The 20,962-nt window shown below is 62.8% G+C and overlaps 1 protein-coding gene across 1 annotated transcript in view; it reads left to right on the top strand.

Moving 5' to 3' along the window:
* The window catches only part of BRSK2 (BR serine/threonine kinase 2), a 65,200-nt gene that overhangs the window by 18,398 nt on the left and 25,840 nt on the right, over positions 1-20,962 (top strand). Inside the window, exons 2-4 of the mRNA XM_035013599.1 lie at positions 16,986-17,080; positions 18,403-18,488; positions 20,730-20,870. Coding sequence (XP_034869490.1) covers positions 16,986-17,080; positions 18,403-18,488; positions 20,730-20,870 — 322 coding nt within the window. The remainder of the gene's footprint in view (positions 1-16,985; positions 17,081-18,402; positions 18,489-20,729; positions 20,871-20,962) is intronic.

The raw sequence follows: 20,962 nt of genomic DNA, 5'->3' as shown, positions 1-20,962 counted from the left end.
GGGGGGGGGGGGGGGGGGGGGGGGGGGGGGGGGGGGGGGGGGGGGAGCGCTTAGTGCGCCTGCCAGCCTGCTCTCGTTGCCATGGCAACAGATGGTGGTTTGGCAGGAGAGAGGAGGGGGAGGGCTTTGTATGAGGCTGCTCAGGGTTTGGAGACCAGCCGGGGGTCCTTCGGGGCGGGGGGGAGCTCTGGCTGCCAGGCTGAGCAGGCTCCCCAGCCGCGGCCCCCAGAGAGGCCCAGCTGCACCCAGGGGCAAAGTAAACCCACGCGGAGCTTCCATTCCCTGAAGCTCCAGCCTCACCACTGCTCACAGTGGGGCCCTCTCTCGCCCACCTCTCCCTCTTTCCTCCTTGCTCCTGGGCCAGAGCCCCCACCTGGACATCCCAAGAGCCTGGGTCAGTGAGCAGGGTCGGGGGTGGGGTGCTGCGCTGAACAGTGGGCATGGCTCTGCCCCGGCCCTGGACTGGCTTCTGACCACAGGGGAACCTGCCACCCCGGGGTGGTCGGGTCCCCAGCAGCCCGGGGGACACACCCTCTCTCCTGCCTGCTGGGAGGGCGAGGTCCAGGCCCTCCGGGGTGATCACCTGGGCCCCTGCAGCCCGCACCCCCAGCTCCTGCTGCACCCACCCGCTCCTCAAAGCCAGGCCGGCTCCTACCACAGAGGCAACTTGCCACCCTGCGGGCTCAGCCCAGACCGCCTGGTTATTTTCCCGCGTGAGTGGGAGTCCCCGTGCGCATGCGCGTGCGTGAGTGTGGAGAGAGCCACCCACGGGGAGGACTCTGCGCTTCCACCGGCACCAGGTGAGGCCCAGCTGTCAGGTTCCCAGGTGGGAATGCATGCACCCGAGCTGAGTCCTTGGGCCTGCCGCCACCCACCCCACGGCTGAGCAGGCTGCTGGCCACCTGCCGAGCCTCAGGTCCCCTGGGCCCAAGCCAGGCTACTTCCGGGGCAGGCTCTCCAACCCAGTTTGCTATCTGAGGCCTGTCCTTGCCCCCCACCCCCACTAGCTCCTCCTGCAAACAAGCAGGCAGCACTCAGCCTGGGGCAGGGATGTGGGTGGGGCCTGGGGACGGGAGCTGCCTCTCCCCAGCCCCAGAGACTACTCTGGGGGGTTCATCCCTTGGTCCCTCCTCCTGCCCCCGCCCAGAGGCCCCCCCACTGCCCTTGTTCGGAGCTTATGGGCCTTCTGCCCTGTGGCCTTGTTGGGAAGGACCAGGGGCGCTGGGGCTAGTTTCTCTGTGGCATATCATGGCCCTCAGGGCTGAGACCCAAGTCAGGGTCAGAGGGAGCAGGCCGGCGCCCCAGGGCCTGTCCTGGAGTTGCTGTGCTGGCCTCAGTGCTCTGTGAGCACCCCTGGGGGCATCTGACCCATCACCAATGCCCCGGCAGTGCTCTTCCCGGCAGCCTTCAGCCTGACGCTTCCCAAAGGCTTCCTTGGGAACCCCAAGGGCAGACCCATTCCCCTGGGTCTATGTCTCAGCCCCACCACCCTCTCTCATCAGCCCAGGGGACCCCTCCTCTGCCCCACCCTCTTTTACCTCCCCTGCAGCCCCTCGAAAAGACCACAGGGAGGACCTGGCCCCAGAGCCCAGTGCTGACCCTTGGAGGCACTCCAAAGATGCTTTCCCAGGACTGGATTCTCCATCAAGGACCCTGAGCTGGGGCTTTGGGAGACTGGGGCCTGGGGAGTCCCTTTGCAGCAGAGGGTCCAGAGGGCCCAGGCTGTGGGCTGTCTTCTTGATCCTTCCCTAGGAATGAGCTGTGTGCTGATGGGAAGCAAGTCAAACTTGCCCTGCTCGAGTGCATGTGTGCATATGTGTGTAATGTGTGTATGCACGTACTTCTGTGAAGGTGGGGCCTCCAGGCCCCTCCCTCGCCCCCCGCCCAGCGCTAACCAGAGGGGGCGGGGTGGGTGGTGGGCAAAGCAGAGTGGTGGGAGGTTGGAGGGGCAGAGCTAGATTGTGTGGTGGGCTTGGCACCCCTCCCATGCCCAGCCCCTGCTGCTGCCCTCCCCTTTGGGGGTAAGGAGGGCCTGCCCCTGCACCTCCAGTCTGTGTGGCCTGCATCCCCTCTGGGCACATGGCCTCAGAGCAGACAAGCTGACCTATTCCCTGGGGTGGAGAGTGTACCAGGAAAGCTGCCCGTGGGGGCCTCCTGGCTCCTGGCTCTGGGGGAGCTCCCCTGTTCCTCTACCCACTGCCCCTGTGGGGTCTCTGCCTGCTCCCAAGGCTGGGGTCCTGGGACAGGCCAGCTGCAGCCCCCATTCCCTCCAGGTGGGGTGTGGTTGGCTGAGGACTTGGGGTGAGGGTGCAGAGACCTCTGGGAGAAGGTAGGAAATCGGAGGAAGACCTTGGGTCAGCCCAGGGAGCAGCTTCCAGTCCCTTTTCCGAGGGGTCATTTTCAGAGTTGGGGCTGCACCTGCAAGGCTCCCTCCCTTGGAGAAGTTTGGTTAGCGGCAAAGCGGTGGTTGCCGCTCCTGGTGGTGGAGAAGCAAATGGATTTCATAGCTGGTTTGGTAAAATGCTCACTTTTTTTTGGTTGGACTTAGTTTGACTGTTTTCAGTCTAAGAAAAGTATTCCTGGAAGGTGGGGGAGGGGCAGCCAGAGCCAGCAGAAGTGTGGGGTGAGCCCACTGAGTGAGGAGACATGGGGGGCAGCCAGGCTGGGCCGGGGCCCTGGGGCCTGTGTGGGACCGGCAGGCTGTGTGTGGGACAACAGGATGCTGAGGCTGTGCTCCTCCAGCCAGCCATACCCTGCCCCCCAGGTTCCCCGGCCCCAGCTGCCCGATAGAGCCCCCTGGGTCAGGAGGGGAGTGGACCTGGAGCATCTGGGGCCTGTAGAGCTGGGGCGGAGCCCTGTCTTGGGGACTTCCCACACTGTCCCATTATTGCTGTCCCTTGACCCCACAAATCCAAGAGCTTATGGGGACCTGGAGAAGGGGTCCTGACCTCAGCCCCACAGTCAGCGGGATGACCTGCTCTCCACCCTCACTGCACCAGCTCCTCATGCCGTCGTTAGTGACACTGCTGGTCGAGGGGCAGGTGAGCTTGGCAGTGGCTGTGACCCTCCCGGGAAAGTGCAGGGATGTTCTGCCAGGCATGCTGACTGCTGGCTCTGGCCTGGGCTGCATACAGCCAGAAGGACGTGGCCCCTGGGGTGGGCTCAAAGACCAAGGCCGAGGGCAGCCCCAGTCAGTGCAGCAGGGCATGGCACTGGGGCCACCGCTGGGGTCAAGGCTCATCTGCAGAGCCTGGCATGGGCGTGGGTCTGCCCACAATGGCTGTGTCTGGATGCCTGTGGGGACACGTGGTGAGCCAGCCCCAACCCGGCTGCACCCCCCTGGAGAATGGGCCCCTCCCCAGGACTGGCACCTGCGTCGCACTTGATGCCGAGAGTGGGCTGTGTCTGAGCGGTGCTTTATACAGCAAATTGTTTGGTAGTTGTCATGTGCTAATCAGTGATAACTGCTTTTGCTTGATCTGGGCTTTAGTTCTAGAACAATTAAGTATCATCAATTAATTTAAAAAGAAGAATTTACTTTCATTTTCAAAGTAAAATATATCACGTAGGAACTAAGATTAGTACTTACCAAAGAAATCACGCCCCAAGTTCACCCTGTGTCACTGGTTTAGGTTTTAAAGGGGAGCAGAGGGGCGCCTGGGGGGCTCAGATGGTTAAGCGTCTGCTTTCGGCTCAGGTCGTGATCCCGGGGTCCTGGGATCGAGTCCCGCATCGGGCTCCCTGCTCCGCGGGGAGCCTGCTTCTCCCTCTGCCTCTGCCTCTCTCTCTCTCTCTGACTTTCATGAATAAATAAATAAAACATTAAAAAAAAATAAAAATAAAAAATAAAAAAATAAAGGGGAGCAGAGCTCCGGGGCTGGGGGGCGGCGTGCACACACGGTAACCTGCCGCGTGCGCGCTCACCCTGCTGCCCCTCCCTCACATGCGCACTCTGTCCCGTGCAGTCGGCCTGCTCAGAGGAAAGGGGGCCTGGCCAGCTTTTGTGGGAGGCTCACAGGTGCTCCTGGTAGGGGGCTCTGTGCCCCCCCCCGCCGTCGCACAGAGGCCCTCGAACTCCTGGCCTGGGGCCACTGGTGCTCTCAGGACGTGTGTTCTGGGACTTAGTTTTTACAGATCTTTGCAACTCAAAAGTTCTGAAGTCCCTGGCCAGCTGGCACCCGGAACAAGATGGACAGAGTTCATCACTGGCTTCTTGTGGCAACCCCGGGCCTTGTCTGGCACACAGGGTCCCTCCCAGTGGCGGGCGCAGTGTGGCCCGGGGCGGGGGTGGGCGCTGGGGAGAGGGGGCAGCTGGGAGGCCAGGCTGCAGGTGCCGGGAGCGGCAGGGCTTCTTCTTGGCTCCGGGGGCCCGGAGCTGTGTCCTGCCGTGTGTGGGACTGCCACCTGTGTAGAGGTGTTGGCCAGGCTTTCTGCAGGGTCCTGAGCAGGTGCCGCGGATCTCTCGGGCACAGGAGACCCCGCCGGCCGGTTGTCTTCATTCTGTGTCAGGGTGGTGCCCGGGTAGCCACTCACACGTGGTCCAGAATGGGGCTCTGCAGCCTCTCCAGGGAGGGCCGACTTGGTGTGACGCGACAGAGTGAAGTGGCGGGAAAGACACCTGAAGTCTGTGCATACAAGACGCGTGTCTTACCGGCTCCTCCAGACGTTGTTTTCCACCGGGCGGCCACGAGTGCTCACCAGGGCAAGTCCTGGGCTGCACGTTGTGCTCTGAGCGGTCGCCTGTGGGAGGCTCCCGAGTGCAGCCCCCAAGGCCACTTCTCTGAACCGATCTCATTTCCAGGACTCCCGGTGGGGAGCTCACGCCAGAGTCTTGACTGGCACTTGAGGCGCTGCCTAGCGGCCCCCCGCGCTGCCCTCTCCCCGGCGTGGCAGTTCAGCTCTTCCCAGGTGCTCTTGCTCGGTTTGGAAATAACACCTTAACCTGGCTCCATTGACTTGCCACAGCATCTCTGCTCTTCCCTCCCACCCTCCCCAGAGCTGCTTCTGCCTGCCCCCTCCCCCAAACAACATTCCCGTCCTGGCCGTGCTCTTTCTGGTGAGAAGTCATGCACTACTGACCCGATGTGATGCACGTCCTTTCTCTGGCTGGTTTTAAGATTTTCTCTTTTCCTTTCCATTGTATCAAATTAGCAGTGATTTGCCGTGGCGTGGCTCTCCGTGTTTCCTCCTGCTTTTGCTTCAGTGAGCCTCATGGACCTGTGGGCTGATATATGTGATACCTTTAGGGGAAAATCATGGCTGTTATCTCTTAAAATATGTCTTTCTCTTCTCTTTTTCTTGGACTCCTGTTACAATTATGTTAGACTTTCTGGAGCTGTCCCACAGGTCTCTGATGTGCTGTTATGTTTGTTTTTTCATGCTTTTGCTTTCTGTATTTCAGTTTGGGCAGTTTCTATTGACCTGTCTTAGAGTTCATTAATCCTTTCTTTTGTGTCCACTCTGCTGTTAAGCCCATCCAATGAATTCTTTTGGTCTATCCTTTACTGTAATTTAAAAATATATATATTTTTGAGGGAAGAGGAGGGAGAGAGAGGAGAAAAAATATTTGTATTTATAATATTATCTTAAAATCCTTTTCTGAAAATTCTAATATTTGGGTTAGCTGTAGCCTGCTTCTATAGGTTATTTTTTTCTCTTGAGAATAAGTCACATTTTTCTTTTTTTTTTTTTAAAGATTTTATTTATTTGACAGAGAGAGACACAGTGAGAGAGGGAACACAAGCAGGGGAAGTGGGAGAGGGAGAAGCAGGCTTCCCGCAGAGCAGGGAGCCCGATGTGGGGCTCGATCCCAGGACCCTGGGACCATGACCTGAGCCGAAGGCAGACGCTTAATGACTGAGCCACCCAGGCACCCCAAGAATAAGTCACATTTTTCTACTTCTTTGTGTACGCATCCTTTTTATTGTATGGTGGCATTGTTTATTTAAAAAGACAGTTCGACTGCAGTAGGGAAGGTTTTTGGTTTTTCCAGAATGGGCTCAACCTTCCCTCTCAGGCATTTAGGGTGGGGCTGATCACTTTGATCTGGGCAGGACTTAAGCTGGGTCAGGACTGAGTGGTCACTTCAGTGAGTTTATGTTCAGCTCTAGCTAAGTATATTGAGGGTGTGAACACCACAGTGTGGACATTTCTTCTCTTTTTCTCTGTTGTTTTGAATGCCTGTCACCAGGAGAAGCCCCATGCATCCTCGATGAGTGAATGAGTGAGTGAAGCAATGAAACAAACTCCTAGGATCTCACTGTCGAGGCTGTGCGTGCATGTGGGTCTGCTTGCATTCCATGGCCGGGCAGGCTGTGGGGCCTTTCGCTGTGACATGTCCACGCCCACTGGGTCTTGGGTCTCGGGAACATCTGCTGTCCACTCTCAGCTCCTTCCTTTAATCAGATATCACCTTCCTGGGTTATCAGTGCCTCCTGGTTCATCTTTTCTTCTTGTCTCTGTTCTCAGCCTCGTTGGCATTTTTCCATGGTTTGGTCCTTCTTTCACCCGCTTCTTTTTCCAGCAATTACTGTCTTTGCTTTCCTAGAGCTCTTTCTTGTTTTTTCATCCTTTCCGTAGATTCCTTGTTTTATACATGTAGCAACTTATTAAATCTGAGTGAGTCAATGCAATAATCAGTAAAAGCCTTTCTAAACAGCTGTTTCTCCTGGGTCAGTTCTGTTTCTGTTTGGACTCCCTCTGGAAATATGTAGTTGGCTGTTTACCCACGTGAGGGGGCCTGAGTGGGTGGTGTGGCTCCTTGTGTGAGAAGTAAGAATATTTTCTTGCCTGGGTCTCTCTGGGAGGGGACTCCTGCTCACAGCTCAGAGTGTGGTCAGTCTGGTGGGGGCATGCTTATGGGCGGGGACTGGGCATTAGGCCTGTCAGAATTAGGAAGACTTGGTCAGAGCAGCCTCCTGGCCCCTAAAATATTGGATTTTGTCCCAGTCTGTGTCCCATTCTGGGCATGGAGAGGGGGATGCCAACCTAGATTGTCCCCACATCTGCACCCTCAGTAAGTGTCACATTTGTCTTTGCAGCCCTACCCTCAGGCCTGCCCTGCGCTCCCTGGCTGACGCTGATACCTGGAGCTTCTCTTGGGTCCTCTGGAGACTGGGAAGCCCAGTCCTTGTCCTGTCCCTCATCACCTGCCCCCTGCCTTCTGTTTCCGGAATGTTTCGAGATCTCCTTTCCACCACCATTTTTTAATCCAGAGGGTGGCGTTGACAGGAGACAAGCACAAGGGACCTGGGGTCTCTCTGGCAGGCAGGGTTCTGGCAGCTTCTCCAGGCACCTGCCCACAGTCTGGACCTCTTCCCAAAGTCCCCCCACCCCAAGCATCTGTCCCTGCCCCCCTTTTTCCCCAGAACTCCACCCAGCTCTGCCTCCTCTTCCAACACCTGGGCCAGCAAAGTCCTCTTGGGGCCCATCTTCCTCCCTCAACTTCCTTCTCTCGTTTGTCATATGTCCCCAGTGGAGACACCTTTTGAATGGTACCGTATTGTGGTCTGCTTAGGAAATGCCTCTGGTACTTCCTAAACACGCGTTAGCCTCTGAGTGGGGGCAGGGACTGCCTCTGTCACTGCCTTCAGGCTCCAGAAGGTACCCAGCATCTCGACCCTTCTCAGCTTTGAGCCTGGGAGGCTGTCCTGAGTGTCTCATGGGGGAGGAGGGTCTGTGTTCCCAGGAGGGCCGTGACCTCTCCCTCAGCCCTCCAACTGGGTCCTGGCAAGCAAGTTCTTAACCCTGGGGCTCCAGTGGGTGGTCCCTATCAGCATCTTCCAGTTGGGTGAAGAACCAAGAGAGAGCTTTTTTGGAGGAGGGGGCATGTGGAATTGTCTTCTGGATTTTCAACTGGCTCTGGGCCTGAAAACATGTGAAGCCTCTGAAGGCTGACTTTGGGCTTTGGAGAGAGGGTGCCTGGCTTGACTGGCCCCACCGCTGACACCCCTGGCTATGCTGACCCCCTGGCTATGCACACAGTTGGGCCCCTTCACGGGGGCAGTCCCAGACTGCCTCTGGGAGGGGCAGGGATCAAGGATAGAATGCTTAGGACTGCAGCCATGTGTGTGTGGGGGGGTCCTCATTCCATCTTTACCCCAGGCAGGAAAGGGTGTTAGGACACCCCCAAGGCTGAAGGGGCTACCGAAGCCCCCACCCCGGGAGGGGAGAGGGAACCAGGCTTCAAAGCTGGTCCTGGACCACAGCCGTCCTTGCTTACTGCACACGTGACCAGCTCCACCTGCAAAGGGCTTTTGGGCAGCAGAAGAGCCCCCCTGTTACACGAGGAGCTCTGGAATGGGGGAGGCAGGAAGACGTGCATGGGGGTGGATAGAGAGCTGGCCTCTCCACCCCCCCTTTCCTCCCTTGGGTCAAGGGCAGCAGGAGGAGGGGTTCCGGTCCATCGTACAGAGGGGGTGGCAGTCCCCTACGTCGTGTTTGGGTGCTGTGGGTGGGGAGGGCGGGGAGCTTGGCAGAGGCAGCCCAGTGGCTGCAGCGGGTGTGAAATATTTCAGGGCTTAATTAATTTAATTTGAGAGGTTCCTTTTCAGAGCGTTAACAGTTGTCTCCCAAGAGACGCGCGCCACCGCCTCCCCCCTGGCGCCTGGTGGGCGAAGGAAACATCGGAATCTATATTGAGACTGAGCCTGCTGGGGCCGGGTTCCCTCCCCACCCCCCGTCCCCTGTCCCCCTCTGGGTCCCCCCATCGGGGCCTCCTTCCCAACCTGGGAGGAACGTGCGTGGGTGCGAACCAGGAGCTGGCCATGTGATGGGGGGGTGTGGGGGTGTCGCTGGGAGCTGCGGCCTGCAGGGCCTCCACGGGGCCCAGAAGCGTGGGCGTGCCGGGCAGATGGATACGGGTGGATGCGGGTGGATGCAGCACTGCACAGGTTGGGGGTGGGGCACAGGATCCGGACATCCCCACCCCCCCAAATAGAGGAGGAGAAAGGGTTTTGGGGACCTCGGAGCCCCAGGAGGAGGCTGAGAGAACCAGGGCGCCAGCCCAGCACCCCCCACTCCCCAGAGCTGGGGCAGGGGGCCTGCAGGCGGGAACGGAGGTCCGGTAGGGGCACAGGAAGAATGCAGGCCCAGACAGGGCTACCAGGAATGGGGAACGAGGGCGCTTTGATGTCTGGGCAACTTCAAAGGGGCCGCCCTCCTGGTCTGCAAGTCCAAGGTGCCCCTGCATGTTTGCCAAGGAGGTGCATTTGAAGCGAGTCTGCTGGGTCCAGGCGCAACAGGCTGGAACCTAGGGCAGCTGAGCGGGCAGGGGTGCTCCTGAAACCTGGGAACTAAACCCAATGCAGTGCTCCTACCCCCGCAGGGGCTTCCGCCTTCTGCCTGCGGAGGAGTGGCCTTGGAAGGCAGACGTGAGCGTGGGAGGCCCTGGACCAGCCCTGGGAGAGAGGAGAGGGCAATGCTGAGGGCTTGGGGTGGGGGGCCCCAAACCCTCTTCCTGGGCTCAGGTCTGGCGTCTGGCGCCCTGTCAGGGTGCGGGGGAACTGGCAGCAGGAGGGTGGGGCGTGTGGCCCTTTATTCAGGCGAGTGGACTCCAGGGAGGGGCCTAAGTCTGGGCCTTCTGTCCCTGAACTTCCCCAGCCTGACCACAAGCCCCTCACTCCCCAGGAGGGTGAGGCTGGTGGGAGTGGGAGTCAAGCAGCTGGAGAGGGCCCATCCCCTGTCGCGGGGTGGGAGGCAGCTGGGGTGGAGGGGCTAGGCCTCAGCATGGCCACCACACGTGCCTGGTGTGGACTGTCTCCCAGCACAGCCTCCCTGGGAGTCCCCCCCCCCACCTGCTGTGAAGAGAGGCCACCCCAGACCCGGTGGGGCTTCCAGGCTGGGGGCTCCTCGTGGGGCCTGGGCACTGATGTCATCCCACTGGAGGCCAGAGGGACCTTACATTCTCCCTGAGCATGGGGCTCAGAGCCTCTGGAGCCTGGAGAGCAGGCAGCCATTCCTCTGCCAGGCTCCATCCCCATCCCACCCCACACCTGGGGGGGTTTGTGAGCGCACTGTGAGCCCCTAGCAGGTCCTGGCCTCCTTGACTCTCCCTAGCTAAAGGTTGCCGCAAGCCGGGTGCTCTTCCAGGAGGGGTGGGGGCTCCTGCACCTCCCCACCCTTTGGAAGGAGGTGCTCTAGCCGCTGAGGGCTGGCCCCTTGGCCCTACCTGCACCCTGTGCCAGAGATCTGGGGTAGGGCCTCCTGAGATGATGCCAGAAGGGTAGTCCAGAGAGCTTTGTGCTCTGCTGGTATCCTGGGTTTAGAGGTTACCATTGTGCCACGACCCCCAGAATGTGGTGCAGGCAGGCTTTGGCTCCAGGCTCAGGAAAGAGCAGGGGTGTGGCTGGAGGAGGTGCCCAGGGAGCGCTGACAACCGGCTCCCCAGAGCACCCTGGCTCTGGTGTCACTCCAGCTGTGTAGCCCAGAGCAAGTCAGCTGCTGTCCTTGGACCCCAAGTTACATGGATCCCCTGTCCAGGGTGCTGAAAGGACCCCGCCCCACCTTTGGGGGGTGGTGCTGGGAACCTGGACTCATTCCCTTTAGCGTCTTTGGGCTTCAGCCCATGTCTTTGCCCAGCACCCTGCTGACTTCCTAAGCCGCTTGTGAGTGGGTGCTGGGGGTGGGACATGTGCTTGCACCAGCTGGGGAAGCGCTGTCCCCAGGCTCAGTTTCACCCTGATCCCGTGGGCAGTGACAGGAGAATGGGCCCTGGGGTCAGCTTCTCCCCTACCACACACTCGGCAAACTGTTCTGCCAGACATGCCCCTCCCTGGCCTCTTGACCCCAGCAGGACTCTGGGGGTTTAAGGACAGGATTTGCGGGAGGGAGGGTTCTGCTTCCTCCATAAGAGGCTCTCACCACTGCCCCGCCTGCACCAGGCACAGCCCTGGAGGGAGGCACCCTATGAGTTTCCTCTTCTGAGAAAGGAAGTGGGCTGGTGTGAGGATCAAGGTTCAAGTGGAGGAACCTTAGGAGCCTCCTTTCCGGCCAGTGGTCTGGCTGGAGCAGGCGGCCACATCCAGGCCTGACCACCCCCCAGAGCCCACCCTGCCCTAGGGCCTTAGCCTTAGCACAAGCCCAGGTGACGGAGTCTGCAGCTCGTAGGCCAGTGTGGTGCAGAACAGGAGGGGCCGTGTGGCCGGGACGCTGGCTTCTAGGAAGTGGGGTCCCTAGGGGTCCTCCCGGAGGCTGCTGCAGCCTGGAGAGCCAGGGTGACAGGGTGGCCGGCAGAGGCTGTAGGGCCAGGTGCAGCTGGGAGCACGGCAGACAGCCACCCTCCTGCGCCTGCGGCCTGTGCTCTTTGCCTCTGCCCATGAGCTTCTCCCAGGAGCTGGGGGCGGGGCCTCTACAGCCCCCCCAAACCCGCTCTCCTCTGGGCTCAGCTCAGCGCTCAGCTGGCCCTCCTGGGCCAGCAGGTTGGGTGGCCCGCCACGGCTCTGGCTGCCCGCCCCGGGCTTGTCTGGCTGCATCAAGCTCCCATCGGGGGCCTTTGGCCTGTGGGGAACGCCATGCCTGGCCCCTGCCCATTTGGTTCTGCCTCCAGATCCAGGTGTGTGGGTCCTGGCCTCGGCATGGGGTAGTTGTCCATGTGGGGACAGTGGCCAGGGCCGGACTCCCTGCAGCATCTGGGCCTTCCCTCAGTACGGCTGCCGAGCTGGCCCTTGAGAGCAGAGCCTGGGAAGCTCAGCCCCCAGAGACAGTCAAGGGCAGTGTGTGGACTCTGAGCATGGATCCAGGCCACTCCCATGAGGATACTGGGCGCTGATGCTACGGCTGGGGGGGCTCCCAGTCCTCCCCACCCTCAGGCCTGTGTGCCTCTGCCCCTGCCCGCCCTCTCAGGCTTCTCCCGCTGCCCAGGCTGCTGTGGGCAGCCCAGCCCGGGGAGGTGGGGCTGGCTCAGGGCCGCCAGCCCTGCTGACTCATTTTCCCAACAGCCAGTGTGCTGCCACCTCCCCGCTCCTTCCAGGAGAGCCCAAGCAGGAGGGGTGACAGGGCCGTCTACCCGGCAAGACAGGCGTGTCCGCTGGGCCCCGCCCCGGGGACTGCTCCCTCTCGTGCCCACGAGTGGGGCCCCACAGTGAGGCCGGCTGAGGAGGTGGAGAATGGGTGCCCCTCGGCTATGCTTGCGGCCCTGGGCCCCGAGCCAGAGGTGCAGCGGCTTGTGACGGAGGAGGGGCGGCCTCCCACCCCAGCTGTTAGGGACCCTCGGCTGGCCCCGTGAGCGCTAGCGGCTGGACACTGGTTTCTCCCGAGACACGGACGGAGCCCCGCGCTGCCCTGCTCCTCCACCCTGGCTCAGCAGAAGTGTCCGCCGCCCCCGCACCATGAGTCTCCCTCCCCAGAACCTGCAGTGGGCACCGCTCTCCCTGGTCCCCACGTGCAAGGACCAGCTGACACGGAGCCATCACCAGTCGCGGGTGTGAGCACACAGGCAGGGGGCCCTGTGAGCAGGTGCCGGCTCGGTCAGCACCGCGGACAGTGGCCGTCCTTTTCTGCGGCCAGGTTCCTCTCCGGAGAGCCTCTGTCCTCCCCAGGGGGACTCGGCTGCGTCTGGACCACCGCTCGCCACCCGTGAGCCTGCTACCCACTCCTGCCCCACGTCCCACATCCACTCCTCTCACGGGCTTTGCGGGCAGACAGCTGACTCCCACCCTTTCCCTGAATTCTCAGCCTCTTCTGGGGGGGGCGGGGGGACTGCCGGCTGCCAGGCGGGGAGGGAGCCGCAGGAGGACCTTCTTCTGGGCTCAGGAGAGCTGCCTGCCCCCAGGGCAGGACCGCGGCCAGGGCTGGAGGGGGGCAGGGTGCAGGGTCGAGGGCCAGGCGAGTCTGGAGAGTAACTGAGTCAGCAATGGGGAGGGGCCAGGTCTCCACCGAGGCAGGTATTTGGTGATTTGGATGAGAAACGGCAGAAACAATCATTTCTCCCTTTGCTCGCCCCCCCCACCCCGGGCAGGAGCTGCGTGTGCCCTGTGTGCATCACTTCGCAGGACTCTGCAGGGCCGGTGGTGTTCCCAGGTGCTTGCAGAGGCTGTGGCATTCACGTGGCCCTGGCCCACGGCCAGTTGGCAGTGCGGTGGGGGCAGGCGTGGCTGGTCATTCACCTCTCAGGCTCTGCGCTCCTCTCTGCAGAGGGCCCTCTGCACCCGGCACATGGTGGACATGCAGAGAAGGTGGCTGTCCCTGATGCAAGTGTCACCTGCTGCTAGACCCCCGCCCAGACCAAAGGGTAGCCTCTGGGCGGTGGGAGTCCGGGGCCTTCTCTGGGGGCTCCCAGGGCTCAGGGCGCTCGTGAAGGACCACGACCAAGAAGAAGAGCGAGGTCAAGGATGACCCCCAGGAGGCATCCGCTCAGGACTGACCCCTGGCCCTGCAGCACCCTGCTCCTCACTGCTCTGGGGCTGTCCTGCGCCCCTCAGAGCCACGTGGGGCCCAGCACATGCAGGGCCAGCCTCCTCCCTCCTTCCAGACTGTGCAGTGGGCGCGAGGGCCGGTCGGAGCCACGGGGCAGGAGGAGTGGGCACTGCCTGCAGAGTGCTCCCGAGCCCACCCTAGAGAGCACCAGTCCGCCCGCAGCCCTTGCCCCCTGGCTCTCTGGCCCCCTCTGGGTCCCGTGGGCAGTAATAGCTGAGTGGAGGGGCAGGGGGCGCTCAGGACGGCAGTCCATAGGTCCCCCTGACTTTCCTGGCCAGGCTTGGGGTCCCAGGGGGTGGGCACGCTCATTAAAGCACATGCGCGTTTGTGCCCAAGTCTGGGGTGCAGTGAGGACCTGCTGGGTGGGATAGCCCTGGGAGACTTGGGCTCTTCCTTGGCCTTTCGCCTACGCCTTCCCTGTGGGGCTCCTGGATGCCCGGAGCCTTCCTGCAGAATGGACTCAGGCGGTCCAGCCCTCCTGCGCCTGCCGCCCGGGCTTGGCAGTCATCGGTGACAGGACGCTTGCCCTGCGTTGGTACGCGTGTGTGTTTGCTGTAGAGATGGGAATGTGTCACAGTTCGGAGATAAGCCTGAGCTGTTGCAGCGGCTGGGTAATTAGGGTGATTGTGGGCTTCCCCAGCAGACGCTGTCCTCCCACCATCTCGAGCCTGCTTAGTGGGGGCTCCCGAGGGCACATGGCCCACTCCCTGCCTCCAGGGAAGTGGCAGGACTGCTAGGAACCCAAACACCCCACCCCAGAGGACCCCAGGGCTGTGGGAGGCCAGCACATCCAGGGCTGAGTCACTGCCCAGGGTGGCAGGAAGCTTCACTAAGGAGGGGCACCTCTACACTGGGTTTTGAGGGGTGTGTAGAAGTCTGCAGGGCTGAAGACTTCCTTGGCAGAGGCAGCAAGTGGAGGAAGATGAAGGCAGGGAGGGAGTGCCAGGGTTCCAGGGCAGCCCCCCTGCCCCTGGCCCTGCGTCCTGGCCGGCCTCACCTGGGCTCAGCGGGAGGCTCCTGGGGGCCAGGCCCGCGAGCAGCTCGGAGGGGCAGGGGCAGGCCCGTGGCGTGGGGCCTGTTTGGTACACCTTGTCCGCTGGGCAGCCGTGCAGCGGCTGGTGAGGCGGCCATGGCGTTCCCTCAGGGCACACAGCCTGGCAAAGCCCTGGGCGGTGGCACCGGCGGCACGGTTTTGGGCCTCTGGAAGAGGGGCCGGCGTGGCTGTCGGGCTCCCTGTCACTCGGACACCCATTTGTTTCCCTTTTCTGGAAGCAGGGTGACGTTTCCCCTCACGTGTCTGCGATTCCTGCCTCCCGAGGACACGTGTGCACGGCTGTGTGAGGGCTGCGTGTGGGCGCGTCCTCCTGCCCGTCGGCCCGGGCGCGCCGGCCCGTCTGCTCGGTACCCCGGTGCCTGAGCTCCTTCCTGTCCCTCTCGTTGTTTGCCGCAGGGACTGGCCCTCAGAGCTGGCCCAGGGCTGTGCCCACCTGTGTTCGGGAATGCACAGCGATGGCACTCTGCCCTGGGGGTCTCTCGGGCTCCTGTTCCAGCCCTATCTGGCCTGTAGCTGTCTCCTCTGGGGAGGTGTCCGGCCGCCTCGTCCGGTGTCTGACCTGGGCCTTCTGGACTTGGAGGAGCTCGTCCCCCGTGGGGTAGCGGCTTTTGCTGCCCATTTCCCCAGCTACCCTGCCCTGTCAGCCTTGTTCTGGGGACTTGCCAGGCACACGTTTTGCTTCTAACTCTGGCTGGCGCCTGCTGTCTAGATGGCAGGGCTGGTGGCAGGGCCGGTCCCATCCTGGGGGCACTGAGTCCCTGGGCTTCCAGCCTGAATTACAGATGGACGCCAACAGCACCCTCCTGCTGTGTGCTCTGTGCTCTTCCTGCTGACCTTGAATCACAGGACTCAGGCCAGATCAAAGGCAGCCGGCAAGAGGCTCCAGGGGTCTGCAGGCCTCCTTGGGGTGGGAGCTGGGCCGGGGGGGGGGCTCTGCGGGCACACCCTGCTGGAGCCCAGGAGCCCATCTGTCCTTCCCTGAGTGTGCACACGAGCTCCTGGCCCTTGGGCATCGCCCACAAAGGCCCAGGTCCCCCACCTGCCGCTGCTCCTGCCTCTGGGCAAGTATGGTGTCCTCCCTCAGCCAAGCTCCCTGTGCCCACGGAGAGGCTAGCCTGCAGGCCCATCCAGCCCAACACCGGGGGAGGGCAAGAAGCCGTGCTGAGAAGGACAGCCGTGACCGTGCTCCACGGAAGGACACAGAGGCCACGTAAAGTTACGGACGTGCGGTCCGTTAAGGGAAGGTGTTTTTTATGCATGTGACAGGGATTCATTTCCCATAAAAATCGAGGGGCTCGTGCAAATTGGTAAGAATCCCCCAAACCCAGGTGAACCCAAGCAGCTGGTGAGCATGACAAGGAGCTCAAGGTCACGGTTAAAGCAGCAACAACTAGGGGGCCGGGTCACCCCAGAACCATGGATGGGGTGGGTGTGCAGTCGGGGTCCCGACTTTGATCAAATCTGATGACACAGTGTCGGTGCCCCTCAGTGTTCACAGAAAGGGCATCCCAGGGTCGGGCTGTGATGCCATGGTGAACGGGGTCCCCCGGCCCCCTGTGCCCCCAAGTGCAGGAGGTGGGTTCAGCCATCATGATCGCCTTCACGTGCCCACCTGGGAATGAAATCACCTTGGGGAATGTCAGGGTTGGGGGCCTAGGCTCAGGGATGGAGAGGTGGGGTGTCCTGGGCCTGAGCCCACAGAGCGGTCCAGCCAGAGGTCTGGAGGGTGCTGGCAGTGGCCTGGGCTGCAGTGGGGGCGAGGCTGCTGGTGGCCCCGGAGGCCTGTCCCAGCCAGGGAGGGGAGGGAGGAGAGGCGGAGGCCTGGCTGTGGCCACACGACAAGGGGGCGGCGACCAGGACCATAGACGTGTGCTGGGGCTCAGGTCCTAGAAGTGGGGCCGTGAGGAGGACTGAATTAGTGTTCTGCCCTGGGGGGGTCCAGGGGTGGGGGGCGGGGCAGGGGGGGTGACAGGCTGGGGTGGTGCCGTCCAGGGAGTGGCCTTGGGCCCATTGTACTGTCCTGGAGACAGCAGCGAGCCGGACACTGTCTGGACATCTCTGCCCAGAGATCTGGAGGCTGAAAGGAAGTTGGTGGGTCGGGTGGCAGAGGCTGAGCATCCCGGAGGCAGGGGTCCCTAAGGGTCCAGGCAGGGGGTGGCCCCGAGTCTGAGATACCCTGGCTTTCCTGCTGGGCAGTGGCTGAAGGCCTGGAGTGGGGGGACTCTGGGGGTCATGGCCTCGAGAGCAAGGGGAGGGTCTCAAGGAGGTCAGAGGGCTGGTCCCGTGGGCAGAGGATGTGGTGTGGGGCAGGGACACTCCAAGATGGAGCTCTTCTGGGCAGTGACCAAGGAGCGTGGGACGGCGGACAGCGGCTGTGGGAGTCCCACTTGAGGCGCACTGGGCGGAGAGGGGTGGGGGCAGGGCCCAGGCCCTGAGTGAGGGGCCTTGAGGGGGAGCAGGTAGGCCCCTGCTGGTTGGAGCCCTGGATGGGGTCTCAGGGGGCTTCTCTACCCTGCAGGCCTTGTGAAGCTGGGGATTCACTGTGTCACGTGCCAGAAGGTGGCTATTAAAATTGTCAACCGGGAGAAGCTCAGCGAGTCTGTGCTGATGAAGGTGAGCTCAGTGTGGGGGGCCTGTGGTGAGAACCCCGGGGGCTGCAGAGAAGCCAGCCCAGGTGGGTCCCACTCGCTTGGTCCTGCTGGAGCACAGGTGGGCGGCTCCAGCCACAGAGCGGGCTCCCTGCGCTGCTGTCCTTTGACCGTGACCAGCACCCTCCGTGCTGGCTGCCGCCCACCGGCCAGCCTGCCCTTTCTCCTGGCCTCAGCCAGGAACCTGGGAGGGACAGGCCGCATCCCGGGGCACCGTCTGGGCCCTGTGCCAACCTGCTGGGGTAGCCAGTGGGGCCTCAATTTCCCCAGTTAGATTCAGGAGGAGGCCCCTGCCTCAGAGAGGGAAAGAGGACATGACACTTCCCGGGACGGGACCACACCACCCCTCCTGCTTCCCGCCCTCCTCCCTCCCCAGTACTGGGAGCCCCTCGTGTGGTGGAGTCTGGGCCCCCTTTGGGACTGGACACTCAGTGGGAAGGGGTTGCTCAGGCCTCGGGTTCCCCCATCTATCTGTCTGCTCACCCGTGGGTGTGGGGCACTCAGACCTTCGCAGGCAGGTGGCACGCTGGGGGGTCCCTTCCACCACGCCTGCCGCTGCCCTGGGGACTGTGCCGCACATACTCTCCCAGCCATCTCCCGAGGGGGCACGTGGGGCCAGCACGCGAGGAGGGCAGTGATGGGCTGCCTGAGGGGCGGAGGGTGATGGGGGAGCTGCTGATGGGGAAGAGGACCTCGCCAGAGGGCAGGGAGTGACTTGTGTGGGCCCCACTGGGGAACCCCAGAGACCACAGATGGGGCAGTTTTAAGGGAAGGTGATGCTTGCTTGGATGGGAGCGGGCAGACCCTGACCTTCCTTTGGACAGCACCTGGGTCTCACATGTTCAGTTGGGGACACTGAGTTCTAGCTGCCCATAAGCTCTCCGAGCAGAGACACAGAGCTCAGTGGCAGGGGCCTGAGGATCTAACTGGGGCCCACCCCCCTGAAGGCCTGGCAGGGCCGGGGTGGAGGGGCTGGGAGGCAGCCCCCTTGTGTGATGCCCCTGGGATGGGATGGGCCAGTCCATAGGGGTGCAGACCCCATCACTAGGCTGGCCCTCCTCCAAGCCTCCTGCTGCCCCCATGACCCAGCCAAGGCATCCAGGCGGGCACGGGCCACTCGATCTCTCTGTCTCCCCACCAGCCAGAGACCTCTGGAGGGCAGGGCAGCATGGCATCGGTGTCCCCCACCGCCCAGCCCCAGGGCTGTGGGTAAGAGGTGACGGGGTGGTGGATGCAGGGAGCAGGGCAGTGAGCCTGCCCCCAGATGGACCTCTTCTTCGCATGCAGGTGGAGCGGGAGATTGCCATCCTGAAGCTCATCGAACACCCTCACGTTCTAAAGCTGCACGATGTTTATGAAAACAAAAAATATTTGTAGGTATTGCCGGGTCTGGAGAGCCGGGGTGGGGCCTTGGGGAGGGCACAGGCAGCCCCCCGGGCAGGGGGCCCTGGTGAGGAGGGAGCTCTCAGGAGGCTTCCACGGTCAGCGCTCCCGGCCCAGACCACGGCAGAGTCACCAACTGTATGGCCTCCCTGAGCTCACCTGGGCTGTGGGTGGTGGTCCCTCCCAAGGTCACTGCAGGGGGGGCGTCCATCCCTGTCACTCCTGCTTGTGTGACTATAGGAGGCCCGGCCTGTGATGCCCAGGCCTCAGGAGGGGCCCCGGCGGCACTGTCCTTGGGCACGTTGGCACTGAGTGAGGAAACGTGAGCAAGGGGCTGGCCCGGGGGAGCCTCGAGGGCTCGACTCCAAGCCCCAGCCCCGAAGAGGCCTGGGTGCCTGCTGGACGGAACTGGCTGGCCCAGGTGGCCGGCCACAGCCCACCAACACTGTTGTGGGCAGTGGAGGTTGGGGCACGAAGCCGGCCACCCAGGGCTGCCCGGGGGAGCAGGAGGGCTCGGGTACACGGTTGGAGGACGGGCCCTGGGTGCAAACCGCGGTCCCTCCTACACGTGACTCACTCTTTGGGCCTGTTTCCTCAACGCCCTGGCATTCCCGCTGCGCCAGCCGGGACCCACGTGTTTGAGGGTTAGGGTGACGGGAGCCGCCCGGTCAGCACGGGTGTGGGGGTGCTGGGTGGCAGGCCCCTGACACTGCGAGCCCAAGGAAGTCTGCCCCCGGAGACAACACCTGCATGGCCCCCCACCATCGGCCTCACCGGGGGGCCCACCTTGCAGTGTCAGGGGCGTCCCAGGAGCTTGGGGCACACAATGCGGGAGACCCATCACGCCTCATTTCTGCTGAGATCCTCTTGAGGATAGACCTGGTGGGGGGAAGGAAACGACAGGCAGAGCCTTTGGCCCCAAGGAGGCCACAGTGGGGGGGGTCGTAGGACAGCAGTCCAGTGGGGGACACAGCCTGGGCAAAGACCCAATGACAGGGACACCATGCCCAGCATGAGGGTGATCGGGGGGCCAGGCTGGGTCCTGCAGGGCCCCGCACGCTCCCCAGGACTCCCAAGCCCAAGGCCACCCGGGTGAGGGAGGAGCCAGGGGCCCTCTGCCGACGAGGTCAACCTGGCCTGTGCTGTGCTTGGATCCTCCCACTCGGGAGCAGGGCAGGACCCCCAGGAGGGCCCCTCCTGCCTGAATCCCACCTAGTGCCCCCTCCAGGCTCCCTGTGCTCCCACCCCCACTGACCCCTCCATTCCTGCAAGACCAGCTCTGGAGACACCCTTGGCTTCCTCCAGGAACTCCTTGGGGGTCCTGCAGACATCCGTATGCACATGTCCCGGGGGCCTCGGGGTCCCTCCCTCCCTGTAGCCCCTGTCACCAGGCCAGACATGGCATGCCCTGCCCCTCCAGCTCTCCCCATCCTGCCCTGCCCCCACCACAGCCCTGCGCCATAGCCCAGAGGGCCCTCAGTCCCTGGGCCCCTGCCAGTGACCGATGCAGCAGAGGCGAGGGCACAGAGGGGTGGCAGAGGGGAGTGCCAGGCCTCGAGGCTACTGGCCCACAGAGCCAGGGAGCCTGGGGCCCTGTCAGAATCCTCCCAGGGGCCCAGCCCCCAGCCCCTGCCCCAGTCCAGACCACCAGGCCCTGGGGAGCCGAGTGGGGCGGTTACGACCTGCCCGCTGGGCCATGCCCACCTTTTTCCTCTGTCTTCCAGGACCCAGTGTGAGGGCCACCCCTGGGTGCCCCCAGCCCTGCCCTGCTCCAACCCCTTGCTCACCCTGTTTGGAGGTCTGCCCTATTGGCCAGGGCTCCCTCAGGGCCTGAGTGTCTGATTCAGACCCCTGCTCTGGGAGCCCAAGCTGGACTAGCCGGGGAGGGCCTAGAATGGTCACAGCCCCAGCTTGCGTGGGTGTCCACAGCCACAATGTCCCTTTCGCCTGGAGGCCCGGCCGTCCCTCAGCCAGGGGGCCAGGGGTGACCCTGTGCCTGGATTCCCCACAGCAGAGGGCTCCCCCCATGGTGGTGCCGGAAGCAGGCCTGCCAGGAGGTGGGGGGCGTGGGGCCCTCATGCCGAGGGTGCTGGAGGCTGGGACAGGCAGAGGTTGGTGCCAGGATGGGGTGCTGGCCTTCAGCCTCTGGCCAGTGCTGCTGTGGCTGGGTGGCCCCAAGGCGGGCAGGTTGGGCCCCGTGCAGCCACCCGATGCCCACCTGTCCCCCGCAGATACCTGGTGCTAGAACACGTGTCTGGTGGGGAACTCTTCGACTACCTTGTCAAGAAGGGGAGGCTGACCCCCAAAGAGGCCCGGAAGTTCTTCCGGCAGATCATCTCTGCGCTAGACTTTTGCCACAGCCACTCTATATGGTGCGTGCCCCCACCCCCCGGCAGGTGCCCCCATCCTCCGCCAGGTGCCCCCATCCCCCGCCAGGTGCCCCCACCCCCAACCAGGTGCCCCC

Source organism: Mirounga leonina, unplaced genomic scaffold, assembly GCF_011800145.1.
Source record: "Mirounga leonina isolate KUSES-001 unplaced genomic scaffold, KU_Mleo_1.0 Mir_166, whole genome shotgun sequence".
NCBI classification, from domain to species: Eukaryota; Metazoa; Chordata; class Mammalia; order Carnivora; family Phocidae; genus Mirounga; species Mirounga leonina.
The sequence above is the reverse complement of the archived record's forward strand: the minus strand, read 5'-3'. Positions and strand labels throughout refer to the sequence as shown.